Source organism: Acipenser ruthenus, chromosome 55 (assembly GCF_902713425.1).
Source record: "Acipenser ruthenus chromosome 55, fAciRut3.2 maternal haplotype, whole genome shotgun sequence".
In the NCBI taxonomy this organism is placed as follows: domain Eukaryota; kingdom Metazoa; phylum Chordata; class Actinopteri; order Acipenseriformes; family Acipenseridae; genus Acipenser; species Acipenser ruthenus.
Window position 1 is genome coordinate 279,456 of NC_081243.1, and position 12,764 is coordinate 292,219.

The 12,764-nt window shown below is 41.9% G+C and overlaps 1 protein-coding gene across 2 annotated transcripts; it reads left to right on the forward strand.

Moving 5' to 3' along the window:
* The first annotated feature begins 412 nt into the window (after window positions 1-412).
* Window positions 413-11,300, forward strand: LOC117401599 (UDP-galactose translocator). Of its 2 annotated transcripts, XM_059017062.1 has the most exons (6): window positions 413-930; window positions 4,109-4,291; window positions 4,859-5,010; window positions 5,886-6,634; window positions 8,718-8,780; window positions 9,683-11,300. In XM_059017062.1, the coding sequence occupies exons 1-5, from the start codon at window positions 852-854 to the stop codon at window positions 8,758-8,760; spliced, it is 1,206 nt and encodes a 401-aa protein (XP_058873045.1). In that variant the 5' UTR covers window positions 413-851; the 3' UTR covers window positions 8,761-8,780; window positions 9,683-11,300. The 2 variants fall into 2 exon arrangements, with proteins under 2 accessions (XP_058873045.1, XP_058873046.1); XM_059017063.1 differs by lacking the exon at window positions 8,718-8,780 and having other exon boundaries at window positions 414-930.
* Window positions 11,301-12,764: the final 1,464 nt, after the last annotated feature.

The window sequence follows — 12,764 nt, forward strand, 5'->3', positions numbered from 1 at the left end:
GTGAACTATGCATCAGCTGCAAAGTCACTTACACACCTGAAAGACGGAGCACAAGTGAGTCAGTGGCTGAGGTGGGATTTGAACCGGGGACCTCCTGGTTGCAAGCCCTTTTCTTTAACCACTGGACCACACCGCCTCCTATTGAAATACATTTACTTTTAGTTAACAATACCACGCATTAGTGCACCTAAGAATTTATTAAATGGAAAGTTAACGCATCCCTAACCCTTTCCGAAACGGGTATCTGGCTCATTGAAATAATGCAGAATAGGGTCACACAGCGCAATTTAAATAATACACAGACACCTGGCACCAATTTTGAGGAACAACACTCGTGTGTTTTAAGTGTATATATCAGTCTGCTTTTTAATAATCAAAACGCATTTAACAAAGTGTGCGCTCTTCCAATTAGTAAACAAAGCAAAGCGAATAAACAATTACACTTTTTTTTAATGGTTCATCTTTGCTACTATTTTAGATAACGTTTTAAGAACTTTTAAACTCTTTATAACTATTTATTTATTTATTTATTTATTTATTTATTTATGTATTTATATTATTGTTCTTTTATTCCTCCACACCGACAGGGGCGACAGTGCGGCCTTGAGCCCCGGCACTTGCTTGACAGCTCCACCCGCGGTGGGGACTCACTGGCTCGGCAAAGAAGGTGGCGGTTGTTTGCTTGAGGAGGGGCGTGTAAGGGGAAACAAACAAACCAAAAAAAAAATAATAATAATAATTTAAGGTGAATGGGAAAACCGCCCAGGCGTATCTGGGACTGGGGGAGAAGGTTATTACGGAAACTGGGAGTGTGTTTGTCTCAGAAATAAGAGAGGCCTGAATTTGCCAACATGGCAGGTAGTGAAGCCCCGGGAAACGGGATCAAATTAGGAGCTGAAAAAACTGTCGGGACCAGGAGACAAAGCGAAGGTAAGAAGGAGTCACGGTGTTTACCTCGTTATATTAAAAAAAAACACACACAAAAAAAACAGATTACGGTTTTGTTCGTAAAATATTTTTACAGGCAGCTACGTGTCAGAATTGAGGCAGACACGCCGGCCTACAATCAAAAATAATAATAATAATAATAATAATAATAATAATAAGAAGAAGAAGAAGAAGAAGTTCGCTCTTCGTGTGATTTACGACATTGTGAGGGATTTGTTTTGTGTGTGTGTGTGTGTGTGTGTTATTTTTAACGTTTCTACAGAACTACTTGTTGTTTTTTAAATAAATTATTATTTTTTTTTTTTAAAAAGACGACTCTCCTCCCGATAGAGAGTACATTCAGTTTTATTTTTTTTTGTAGAAACGTCGGGCTGCGCTATTGGTTATCTATCTATCTATCTATCTATATATTATATATATATATATATATATATATATATATATATATATATATATATATATATATATATATATATATGTATGTGTGTGTGTGTGTGTGTGTATATATGTATATATATTAATATATATATATATATAATTACACACACACGGGTGTAACGCAGAAATACAATAACGCCTTGTTTGACTCAACCGGACCTTACTTCCGTGTGCTACTGTCAAATTGTTAAAACCAGAACCAGTCTTTGTTTTTTGTTGGTTTTTTTTTTTGTTTTGGTTAATTGACTAATTACAGTTAAACTGTGCAGTGCGAAAATTAAGTGTAGAATTGTATTAAAATGCCAATTTTTGGATCAAAAACGGCAGTAACTGTAATTTATTTTCACCACTGTGTTAGCTTGCGGCTGTCTCTCTTACCCGCACCCCCTTGAATTATATGATATGATATTTCATAAACCGCCCGACCCGATTTATTTATTTATTTATTTATTATTATTAATTATTATTAATTATTTATTTCTTAGTATACGTCCTTATCCAGGGCGACTTACAATTGTCACAAGATATCACATTTTTTTTACATACAATTACCCATTTATACAGTTTGGTTTTTACTGGAGCAATCTAGGTAAAGTACCTTGCTCAAGGGTACAGCAGCAGCGTCCCCCCACCTGGGATTGAACCCAGGACCCTCCGGTCAAGAGTCCAGAGCCCTAACCATGACTCCACGCTGCTGATTTTATCATGGTAAACAGCAATCCTACACTATGATATTCTAGACCTGTAACCAGATTCACACATTAATTCAGGGGCCTGTTTCACAAAACACTGATATATATAATTTTAAGGTAGCGCGATAAAGTTTAGTAGAAATTCTATATTCAAATCTATATGCGATTAAAGGATAAATGGTTATTTTCCTTGATGATGATGAAAGTGAATTGGATCTAGTAGATCTGAGTTTCGAGTGAGCTTCTTGATATAGTTAATTTGGGGACATCAGTATTGAAGGAATGCTAAGCAATCCTTTTTAAAAGCTATTTGCTTACAATTGTGATTCGCTGTATTAGTGGTTTTATTAAGAACATAAGAAAGTTTACAAACGAGAGGAGGCCCCCATTCAGCCCATCTTGCTCGTTTGGTTGTTAGTAGCTTATTGATCCCAGAATCTCATCAAGCAGCTTCTTGAAGGATCCCAGGGTGTCAGCTTCAACAGCATTACTGGGGATCCAGACCCTCACAATTCTCTGTGTAAAAAAGTGCCTCCTATTTTCTGTTCTGAACGCCCCTTTATCTAATCTCCACTTGTGACCCCTGGTCCTTGTTTCTTTTTTCAGGTCAGAAAAGTCCCCTGGGTCGACATTGTCTATACGTTTTAGGATTTTGAATGCTTGAATCGGATCGCAAGTTGTTAGCGTGTGTTTTTTTTCTTCAGCGTGTCAGTTCAGGATATGCAAATATTTGCTTTCTGCCCTGTGATCTGTGAAGACCCAGGAGTCTGGAGCAGTTTTTTAATCTGTAGCGTATTGCGTTTGGAATACCCCCAATATAAAATAAAATAAATAACTAAACCTGAAATAAAAAAAATAAAAAAAAAACAGTCCAATGATAATATTGCGAACAAGAGGCAAGAATTCCACAGTAGTTTTTTATAATTTGAGTTGAGAATGAGATGTAGACAGAAATGTTTGTTTTATTTATGACATGTCCACACTGCAGCCCCGCGCTCTAACCACTGAGCTCCTCAAACCCACTGCCTTCCACACTGCAGCCCAGCGCTTGCTTTATCTAACCACTGAGCTACTCAAACCCGCTGCCTTCCACACTGCAGCCCAGCGCTTTCTTTATCTAACCACTGAGCTCCTCAAACCCGCTGCCTTCCACACTGCAGCCCAGCGCTTTCTTTATCTATCCACTGAGCTGCTCAAACCCGCTGCCTTCCACACTGCAGCCCAGCGCTTTCTTTATCTAACCACTGAGCTCCTAAAACCCGCTGCCTTCCACACTGCAGCCCAGCACTTTCTTTATCTAACCACTGAGCTCCTCAAACCCGCTGCCTTCCACACTGCAGCCCAGCGCTTTCTTTATCCCCCTCTCCTCTCTTTCTACCTCCCTCCTTCCTCTTTCTCCACTAGTCTTCAGAACCTTGTAAATTTCTGTCTGCAAGTTGAAAACTGGAAACATTGATGAAGCAATCCCAGCTGCACGCTGTCTCGCACATCGCTGTTCACTGGTAGCAGATTCAGTTTGCCTCGGTTTCTTGTATTGCACAGAGCAGGAAGTTGATTCAGGGTGCAGGGTCCTGTTCAGAGACTCCGTTTCACAGATGGTTCAAATAACCTTGATGAATGATGGTAGGGAATATCACGCAATCAATATTGAATCATTTCCCTGTTTGTTCTGTGACGATGTACTGTTGTAATGCCTTGCCCTCAGTACTGTAGCTGACAAGTTAATGGTTTTTTTAATTTGTAATTTTATTGACTTTTTAAAACGGTTTCGTTTTAGACCATTTTGTTTAATCGTTCTGTCTTTACAAACAATTTTTTTTTTTTTTTTTTTCGTTTTCCATCACGCCCAGCACGGAGAAAATAATTCACGTGATGTGGCCGTGCTAGTTTTTGCACGAGACAATCACGATTATGAAAAAAAAAAAAAAAAAAAAAATCGTACAATCCGTCAACTGCAGTTTAGCTCTTACTGTAAAAACATTTTAAGAATCTTCTGAGTTTGTGTCTCTCCTCCCTTTCCTCCTCCTCAGCCAATAAGAAGCTGAAGTACATCAGCCTGGCCGTGCTGGTCGTGCAGAACGCCTCCCTCATCCTGAGTATCCGTTACGCACGCACCCTCCCTGGGGAGAGATTCTTTGCCACCACGGCTGTGGTCGTGGCTGAGATGCTCAAGGTTGCCACCTGCCTGCTGCTGATCCTGCTCCAGAAGAGAGGTAAGACGTGCACGCCACAGCTCTGCCCAAAAGTGTTGCCTCCTCGCCCTATAGAATTAGCTGATTTTTGCTTTGTAAAGTCGAGTGAAACCTGCTGAATAATGTGTGACTTTAATTCGAAAGCTAACATGAAATACTGTACAAATGTCATGTAGACTTTTTTTTTTGTCATGATTTTGTAATTTCTTTGATATTAACACAGTCAGGGGAGCGCAGGGGTCCCCGAGGGTCTCCCCTGGTAAAGGCACAGGCGCGTGGTGTGCAGGGGGGAGTCACACAGTCAGGGGAGCGCAGGGGTCCCCGAGGGTCTCCCCTGGTAAAGGCACGGGCGTGTGGTGTGCAGGGGGGAGTCACACAGTCAGGGGAGCGCAGGGGTCCCCGAGGGTCTCCCCTGGTAAAGGCACGGCCGCATGGTGTGCAGGGGGAGCAGCTGTGTGGGGGAATGATAGGACACTCTAAACTGGGGAGAAAATCAGGTGTCAAACAAGTGGGCAGTCTCTGAATATTTAGTCTTCTTGTAGTTTGTGACCCTCCCTGTGCGGGATGCCCTTTTTCTCTGTGCTGCAGGGAATCTGAAGGAGTTTTTGGTGCTGTTGTACGACTCGATCTTCGTACAGTACTCGGACACGCTGAAACTGGCCGTGCCGTCTCTCATCTACACCCTGCAAAACAACCTCCAGTACGTGGCGATCTCCAATCTACCCGCAGCCACCTTCCAGGTGAGAACTACACCATAGCTGAGTCCAGGAACACTGAGAGAAACTTCATCCATTCAATGACAAGCGTTTCCACTAGAAGTCTCTCTTAGCGTCTTCAATAGAAACACTAAAAAAAACGTCATAAATTCAATGGCAAACGTTTCCACTAGAAGTCTTTCTCAGCGTCTTCAATAGAAACACTACAAGAAACTTCATAAATTCAATGGCAAACGTTTCCACTAGAAGTCTCTCTTAGCGTCTTCAATAGAAACACTAAAAAAAACTTCATAAATTCAATGGCAAACGTTTCCACTAGAAGTCTTTTGAAGACGTTGAGAAAGTGTTTCTATTGAAGACACTGAAAGACTTCTAGTGGAAACGTTTGCCGTTGAATTTATGAAGTTCTTGTTTCATATCTCCAGATCTCCAGATGAGTCTCAACGACAAATGTCACTCCTGACGTTTTTAAACTTCTCCGATCTCTAGTCCGCAAATGGTTTTAAGTACGAAGATGTTTTTAAAACACGTTTGTCGATTATTTCAAGTGTTTTCTAGTTTCAGTTTTGAAAGACTATTGGAACTTGATAAACCCATGTTTTTCCATTTCCAAAATCAAATTCCCAATTCCTTTGGAGGAATTGGAATTCATATTTTAGAGACGTAATAATATTTGTTGTGATGGTTCAACTGCTTTAATTGACCTAACAAAGAGCGACTCTGTTTAAAGTGAATTTGTTGCCCTCTGCGAGAAGCTCATTTGAACAGAATCCTGCAAATTGCAGGTTTGATCAGTTTTGGAATTGATTAAAAAGGGAACAGGAGTCGGAATTTGAGAAACAAGAATTGACCCAGCCCTGTCCCATCACGACTACACCCTGACTGCTTTTGTATTCCAGGTGACCTACCAGCTGAAGATCCTGACCACCGCCATATTCTCCGTCCTGATGCTTCGCAAGAGCCTGTCTAGGCTGCAGTGGGTCTCGCTCCTGTTCCTCTTCGCTGGCGTGGCCATCGTCCAAGTGGAACAAGAAGGGGGGAGGAAGGAGGCCTCTGTCGAAAACGACAGCCAGAACTACGCCAAGGGACTGGCGGCCGTTATCGTCTCCTGCTTGTCTTCCGGCTTTGCTGGGGTCTACTTCGAGAAGATCCTCAAAGGCAGCACGGCTTCGGTCTGGATGCGGAACGTCCAGTTGGGGATCTTCGGGAGCGGGCTGGGCCTTTTGGGGATGTGGTGGAACGACGGGGCCGCCATCGGGGAGAAGGGCTTTTTTTTCGGGTACACGCCCTTGGTTTGGGGGGTCATCTTCAACCAGGCCTTCGGTGGGTTGCTGGTGGCGGTGGTGGTGAAGTACGCGGACAACATCCTCAAGGGTTTCGCCACCTCGTTCTCGATCGTGGTCTCCACGGTCACCTCGGTGTACCTCTTCGGGTTTCACGTGGATCTCCTTTTCGCTCTCGGGGCTGGGTTGGTGATCGGAGCGGTTTACATGTACAGTCTTCCGAAGGCTGCGTCCGGTCTGCCTCCCGGCTTGCTGCCTTCCTCCCCCTCCTCGTCGTTGTCGTCTTCTGCTGGGTCCGTTTCCTCCGGGGGTAGGAACCCAATGTCGGGAGGGACGGATTCTGAGACGGACCCTTTTTTAGCCAAGTCAGTTCTGGTGAAATAATGAAACTACTTCTTTTTCTTTTAACAATGCAAGCCAGTGTGTCTAATCTTCTCATCCACTCTCTTAATTTTAACATGCCTTTTTTTTTTTTTTTTTTTTTTTGAGTAAGGAGGTTCGAACGTCATTTTAATTGCTTTTTTTTTGTGGTTTTTTACTTTAACTCTCTTATCGGCGCTCGTAATTATTTGACATGTCCCGTTACTGATTTGAATGGAAGTCTGCACGTAGGAGTTCGCAGACAAGATCAAAACCCTGATTTATTTTTTTTTATTTAGAGAAACAACTGGGTTGGCAAAACCGAATCGCTGGAGAAATGATTGCAGACGCCGTGAAGTAGGAAGGGGGAAAATGTGACAAACAAAAAAAGCAATCTGAAATGGCTTTCGAAGCTTTTGAGTGGTTAGAAATGAAATGCAAAGCATCTGGTTACAGCAGACTTGTTTCCCTGAAATTACAGTTCCAGTTACAGTGATCCTGCTGTAATTACAATTAATTAGTGACACTAAAAAGCAACAAAAAACACTATTATTATTATTAGTTTATTTAGCAGACACCTTTATCCAAGGCGACTTACAGAGACTAGGGTGTGTGAACTATGCATCAGCTGCAGAGTCACTTACAACTACGTCTCACCCGAAAGACGGAGCACAAGGAGGTGAAGTGACTCGCTCAGGGTCACACAGTGAGTCAGTGGCTGAGGTGGGATTTGACCTCCTGGTTACAAGCCCTTTTCTTTAACCACTGGACCGCACAGCCTCCTTAAACTGTAATTGATCAATTATGTAGTAGAATTACAATTACGCAGGTGTGCCAAGGTTCATCCACTATAACGCTGTAATTGCAATTATTTCTGAATTACACAATTACAATTGACCCCCTCACATTCTGTTGCATCATTAAAAGAATCTATTAATGTAAAGAAAGACGGCTGTCTAGCAAAGGGGCGAATTAACTTCATGTTTACAGATTTAAGATTTATTGATGTATTTATTTATTCATCGTTTTGAATACCTAATGAATCATGATTTATATTTGCTTTGTAAGGAGCAGCTTGCTTGTTGTTGCTGCGGTCCGCTGTGTAAAAAGCAAGCATCAGAGCATTTCTAACTCCAGATCACTTTATTAAAAACAAGCTCCTATACAAGGCTGACCTGGCAGATTCACTGGATTGGACCCAAAACACAAACCATGACAAAAAAAAATGTCTAAGCTAGGAATTTTAAAGATGCTGTGCCTTCAGAATAAACCACATTTTATTTTAAAAAAAAATAAAAAAAAGGGTCTGTGTCAAACTAACTGTTGTAAATAGAATGTAACGGAATGGGGCGGGTATTCGCCTCTTCGACCAATCGCGTTTGAGGCTGCCTGTTGTGGGCGTGGCTTATACTCTGGGGTTAAAGTGGAATTTTGGGGTCGGGTGAGGGTGTGTGGTTTTTTTTTTTTAATATGGAAGGAAATCACATTGTGTAAATAAAAAAAAATATAATAATAATAATATGAAAGGTTTTAAAAACAAGTTTAAGAATAATTAAAGAACATATTTGTTTTAAATATCAAGCCTTCTAATGTTTAATTTCACTGACTTCTAACTTACTGTCTCTTTGTATAGATCTCTGTTTTCTTTAAACCCCACCCCTTCAATGTCTTCTTGCCTGTTGTTAACCAATCAGCTGCATCCCCTGTTGACTGACACATGCTTGCAGCCAGTAACATGCTTCAACACAGAATACGCTTTTAAAATGAAAATACAAGCATGCTCCAACATGTATTTCTTTCGGAACTGCACTTTTAAGAGCTATTTAGCTAATTTTGAAGAGCGAAACGGGTAAGATTTGTGAAGTTTGCTTTTTCTTATATGATTTCATTTGGAATATATAGCTGTGTTAAAATCATACCATTACTGCACTGTCTAGGAAAGGATTGTATTGCCCATGTTTCCTCACTCAGGCCCTTTACATAGTGAATACCCGGGTATCTCTGAATAGATAATCTCCTCCTCCTTTTAAAAATAAATGCTAAGGATTTTAAGTAGAACGGTCTCCCAAAACACTCTCCTGTTTTTAGGAAAGCAGCACAAACACAGCTGCAAACATCATATGAAATGTAATTTGAATCTATGGAAGTTCGGTAAGTATTTGGCTGAGTTTTTATACCAGTACAATCCTTGACTTCTGAATAATTAGAATAAGAGAAAGGGGGCTCCCTCCAGTCCAGGGCAGGCTTGAGGCACGGAGACTGAACTGCTCCCTCCCTCACCCCCCTAAGAGAAAGGGGGCTCCCTCCAGTCCAGGGCAGGCTTGAGGCACGGAGACTGAACTGCTCCCTCCCTCCCTCCCTCACCTCCCTAAGAGAAAGGGGGCTCCCTCCAGTCCAGGGCAGGCTTGAGGCACGGAGACTGAACTGCTCCCTCCCTCCCTCCCTCACCTCCCTAAGAGAAAGGGGGCTCCCTCCAGTCCAGGGCAGGCTTGAGGCACGGAGACTGAACTGCTCCCTCCCTCACCCCCCTAAGAGAAAGGGGGCTCCCTCCAGTCCAGGGCAGGCTTGAGGCACGGAGACTGAACTGCTCCCTCCCTCCCTCCCTCCCTCACCCCCAAAATACATTTATAATCAAATTATAGTGCAGGTTTTAAAATGGGATAGGTTTGTCTAATTGTCATTATCTGTTGACCAGTGGTCTAAAAACAATAATTTCACAAAAACTATTCATTCTCTAATACGCTTTTATATATAATGAACGCATTAACATAAGCAAGACCATAGACATATATAACCCAGGCTAGGTCAGCCAGTGTCTTTATATTAGGACGCACCAGTGCCATCTAGTGCACAGCGAGTGTATTGCCAGCAAAACCAAAGTTAACTTGATCCAAAGTCTCTGATCAATAGATGGCACTAGCTCTTCTGTAAAGACGGCTGATCTTGCCTGTGTTACATATATGCAGGGCAGGGAACTAGGCAACTCCTGAACTCAACACAGCAACACAGACTTATCAAAAAAATCTAAGTAACTGTTTTTTTCTTTTTCACAGAAAACCAACCAAGGAAAAGGGATGCTAGCGATTGGCTGGGGACCATGCCAAGTGGGCGGGGCTTGTCTGAAGAGTCTTCTCTGTGCCCAAACGGTGCCTTCACACTACAGTGCTCCTATGCCAGCCAGTTTAAACTGGGTTAATTAAAAAAAACCAGCTTGATCAACACACACTTTGAAATGATTTCTCTGCTCCACCAGCAAAGGGTAGAGGGAGTTGTTTTTTTTTTCCCTGAAAGGTATTAAATCAATTCGCAATTGCTTTTAAGAAGTATTTATGGGCAGTTATTAAATACCAATAAACGGTAATTATCTTCCTCGTTGAGTGTTTCAAAAGGTGGAAGTTGAATTTGATCTAAATTGTGACGTAAGTTGAGGGTATTTTGAGAGGCATTTTACCCAGATGCCTGGAGAATCTCTCTAGATAGCATGAACCAAACCACACACGGTTATCTTTGCATTACCCCTAAAAATATGCTTTACAATGCTTTCCTATGCTTTACCAGACCTCTCTGTGCTTTACAATGCTTCTCTATGCTTTACCAGACCTCTCTGTGCTTTACAATGCTTCCCTATGCTTTACCACACCTCTCTGTGCTTTACAATGCTTCCCTATGCTTTACCACACCTCTCTGTGCTTTACAATGCTTCCCTATGCTTTACCAGACCTATCTGTGCTTTACAATGCTTTCCTATGCTTTACCAGACCTCTCTGTGCTTTACAATGCTTCCCTATGCTTTACCACACCTCTCTGTGCTTTACAATGCTTGCCTATGCTTTACCACACCTCTCTGTGCTTTACAATGCTTGCCTATGCTTTACCACACCTCTCTGTGCTTTACAATGCTTCCCTATGCTTTACCAGACCTCTCTGTGCTTTACAATGCTTCCCTATGCTTTACCACACCTCTCTGTGCTTTACAATGCTTCCCTATGCTTTACCACACCTCTCTGTGCTTTACAATGCTTGCCTATGCTTTACCACACCTCTCTGTGCTTTACAATGCTTCCCTATGCTTTACCATACCTCTCTGTGCTTTACAATGCTTCCCTGTGCTTTACCAGACCTCTCTGTGCTTTACAAAGCTTCCCTATGCTTTACCACACCTCTCTGTGCTTTACAATGCTTCCCTATGCTTTACCAGACCTCTCTGTGCTTTACAAAGCTCCCCTATGCTTTACCACACCTCTCTGTGCTTTACAAAGCTCCCCTATGCTTTACCATGCTTTCACTGTGCTGCATTACACTCTACTATGGGAAACTTTTGTAAGAGCAGATATTATGTTTGATATGACGTGTTTCTTTCAAACTTGTGTGAGCTACATAACAATTGCAGTTACCGAGAAGTATTCTTTATTTAAAACCAAGTTATTTTTAAGGGAACTTGTTTTATTATAATTAATGTTGCATATTAAACCGCATTGCCTTATACAAAGCAATGTCTCCTTGAAGGGCAATTCTGTTTGCTGATAAAACTGTGAATTTTGAAAAGGTTTTCAAACTGGAACGCTGCTAAAATGTTAATTAGCATGCAATCATTTCTAACTTGTATTCATTCCTAACTTGTATGTCCACTTTACATTTTAACACTTCTCAGATAAAACTTGTTTCAATATTGGTGTGACTGAGTCTCTGTTATTTCTCAGTTCTACAGCGACTTCAAATGAAAGATAGAACAATGAATCTGTATTGATTACAATGGCTTTTAATTTCTTCCATCAAACATTCATCTATCAATTATTTGCCCTGGGGTCCTTTTTGGGTGCTTAATGATATATTTTAAATCAGCCAAGCCTTCATTTTTCATTTACAAGCAGAACGTGCAAACGAGATCGCTCCATGTTAATCAGCGACTAAACAAAGCTGTAATGAAAACTAGTTTTATTCCTCAAAATTCTGGGAAGAGCTTGGAGTGTCCTTGCAGCTTCCGGAATTCGACGTGGAAGGGAGATGTTCTTCGGACCTTCTTCCAGCTTCGTCCTGCGGAGATGTTCCCCAAGATGTGGTATTCCTTCTAGGGGTCCTTTGTGGAAAGGGGAGAAGAAAACCAGGGTTCTTTCAAGAGAAGACTGGTCTTAATTGTCAAGGTCACAGGAATTGGTGGATGGAGGAAAAAAGGAGTCAATTTCGGTCAAGAACTTGTAGGCAAGTATCTCTAGAAAAGATGGTGCTTCTTCATCTTCTTGGTTTTCCCAATTGCCTTCAGTTCTGGATCCTGTATTTCTGAAAAAGGAGGCTGTGTGGTCCAGTGGTTAAAGAAAAGGGCTTGTAACCAGGAGGTCCCCGGTTCAAATCCCACCTCAGCCACTGACTCACTGTGTGACCCTGAGCAAGTCACTTCACCTCCTTGTGCTCTGTCTTTCGGGTGAGACGTAGTTGTAAGTGACTCTGCAGCTGATGCATAGTTCACACACCCTAGTCTCTGTAAGTCGCCTTGGATAAAGGCGTCTGCCAAATAAACAAATAATAATAATAATAATATCTGTTGGCAAATCGAATCTGGAAACGCTATCTGGAAAAGTCTCCAATAAGCTTCCGGAGCAAAACAGCTTGGCAGATTCCAAAGAAGAAGGGCTATCATCATCAGCCTCAGAGCTTGGGAGAGATACAGTCAAAAGAACTAACGCTTGAGGAATATTTAACTCTAGGACTACATAAAGCAGGATAGGACAGTCAATCCCGTGATGCAGTTCGGGGCTCAATTACAGGGGCCATTTGTGGAGCCCACTCAGTACTGAATACATTGCGGCCATGCTGTGGTGCAGCCCCTGAATATACCGGTATTTTTTTTTTTTATAGCAACAAAACAAATCGTTAATATAAAGTGACTGACTGCTATTTATGCGAATTAATGCTTGATTGTGTCAAGAAATATTTTTCCCAGGGCCAGGGTTAAGCATTGTGAGTGCGATGCTAAAGAGCTCTACGGGCTCCAGTGTTTGCTAACTCCGCCCACTTGTGACATCATTGTCCTGTTTGCTAACCCCGCCCACTTGTGACATCATTGTCCTGTTTGCTAACCCCGCCCACTTGTGACATCATTGTCCTAGCTTTCTTTATATATTAGCCCTATAGGCGGTA

Bases quoted from the DNA above. Each gene is read 5' to 3' on its own strand.
- LOC117401599 (XM_059017062.1), top strand. From the start codon at position 852: ATGGCAGGTAGTGAAGCCCCGGGAAACGGGATCAAATTAGGAGCTGAA. The intron at 931-4,108 runs GTAAGAAGGAGT...CCTCCTCCTCAG, and splicing joins GACCAGGAGACAAAGCGAAG to CCAATAAGAAGCTGAAGTAC. The intron at 5,011-5,885 runs GTGAGAACTACA...TTTGTATTCCAG, and splicing joins TACCCGCAGCCACCTTCCAG to GTGACCTACCAGCTGAAGAT.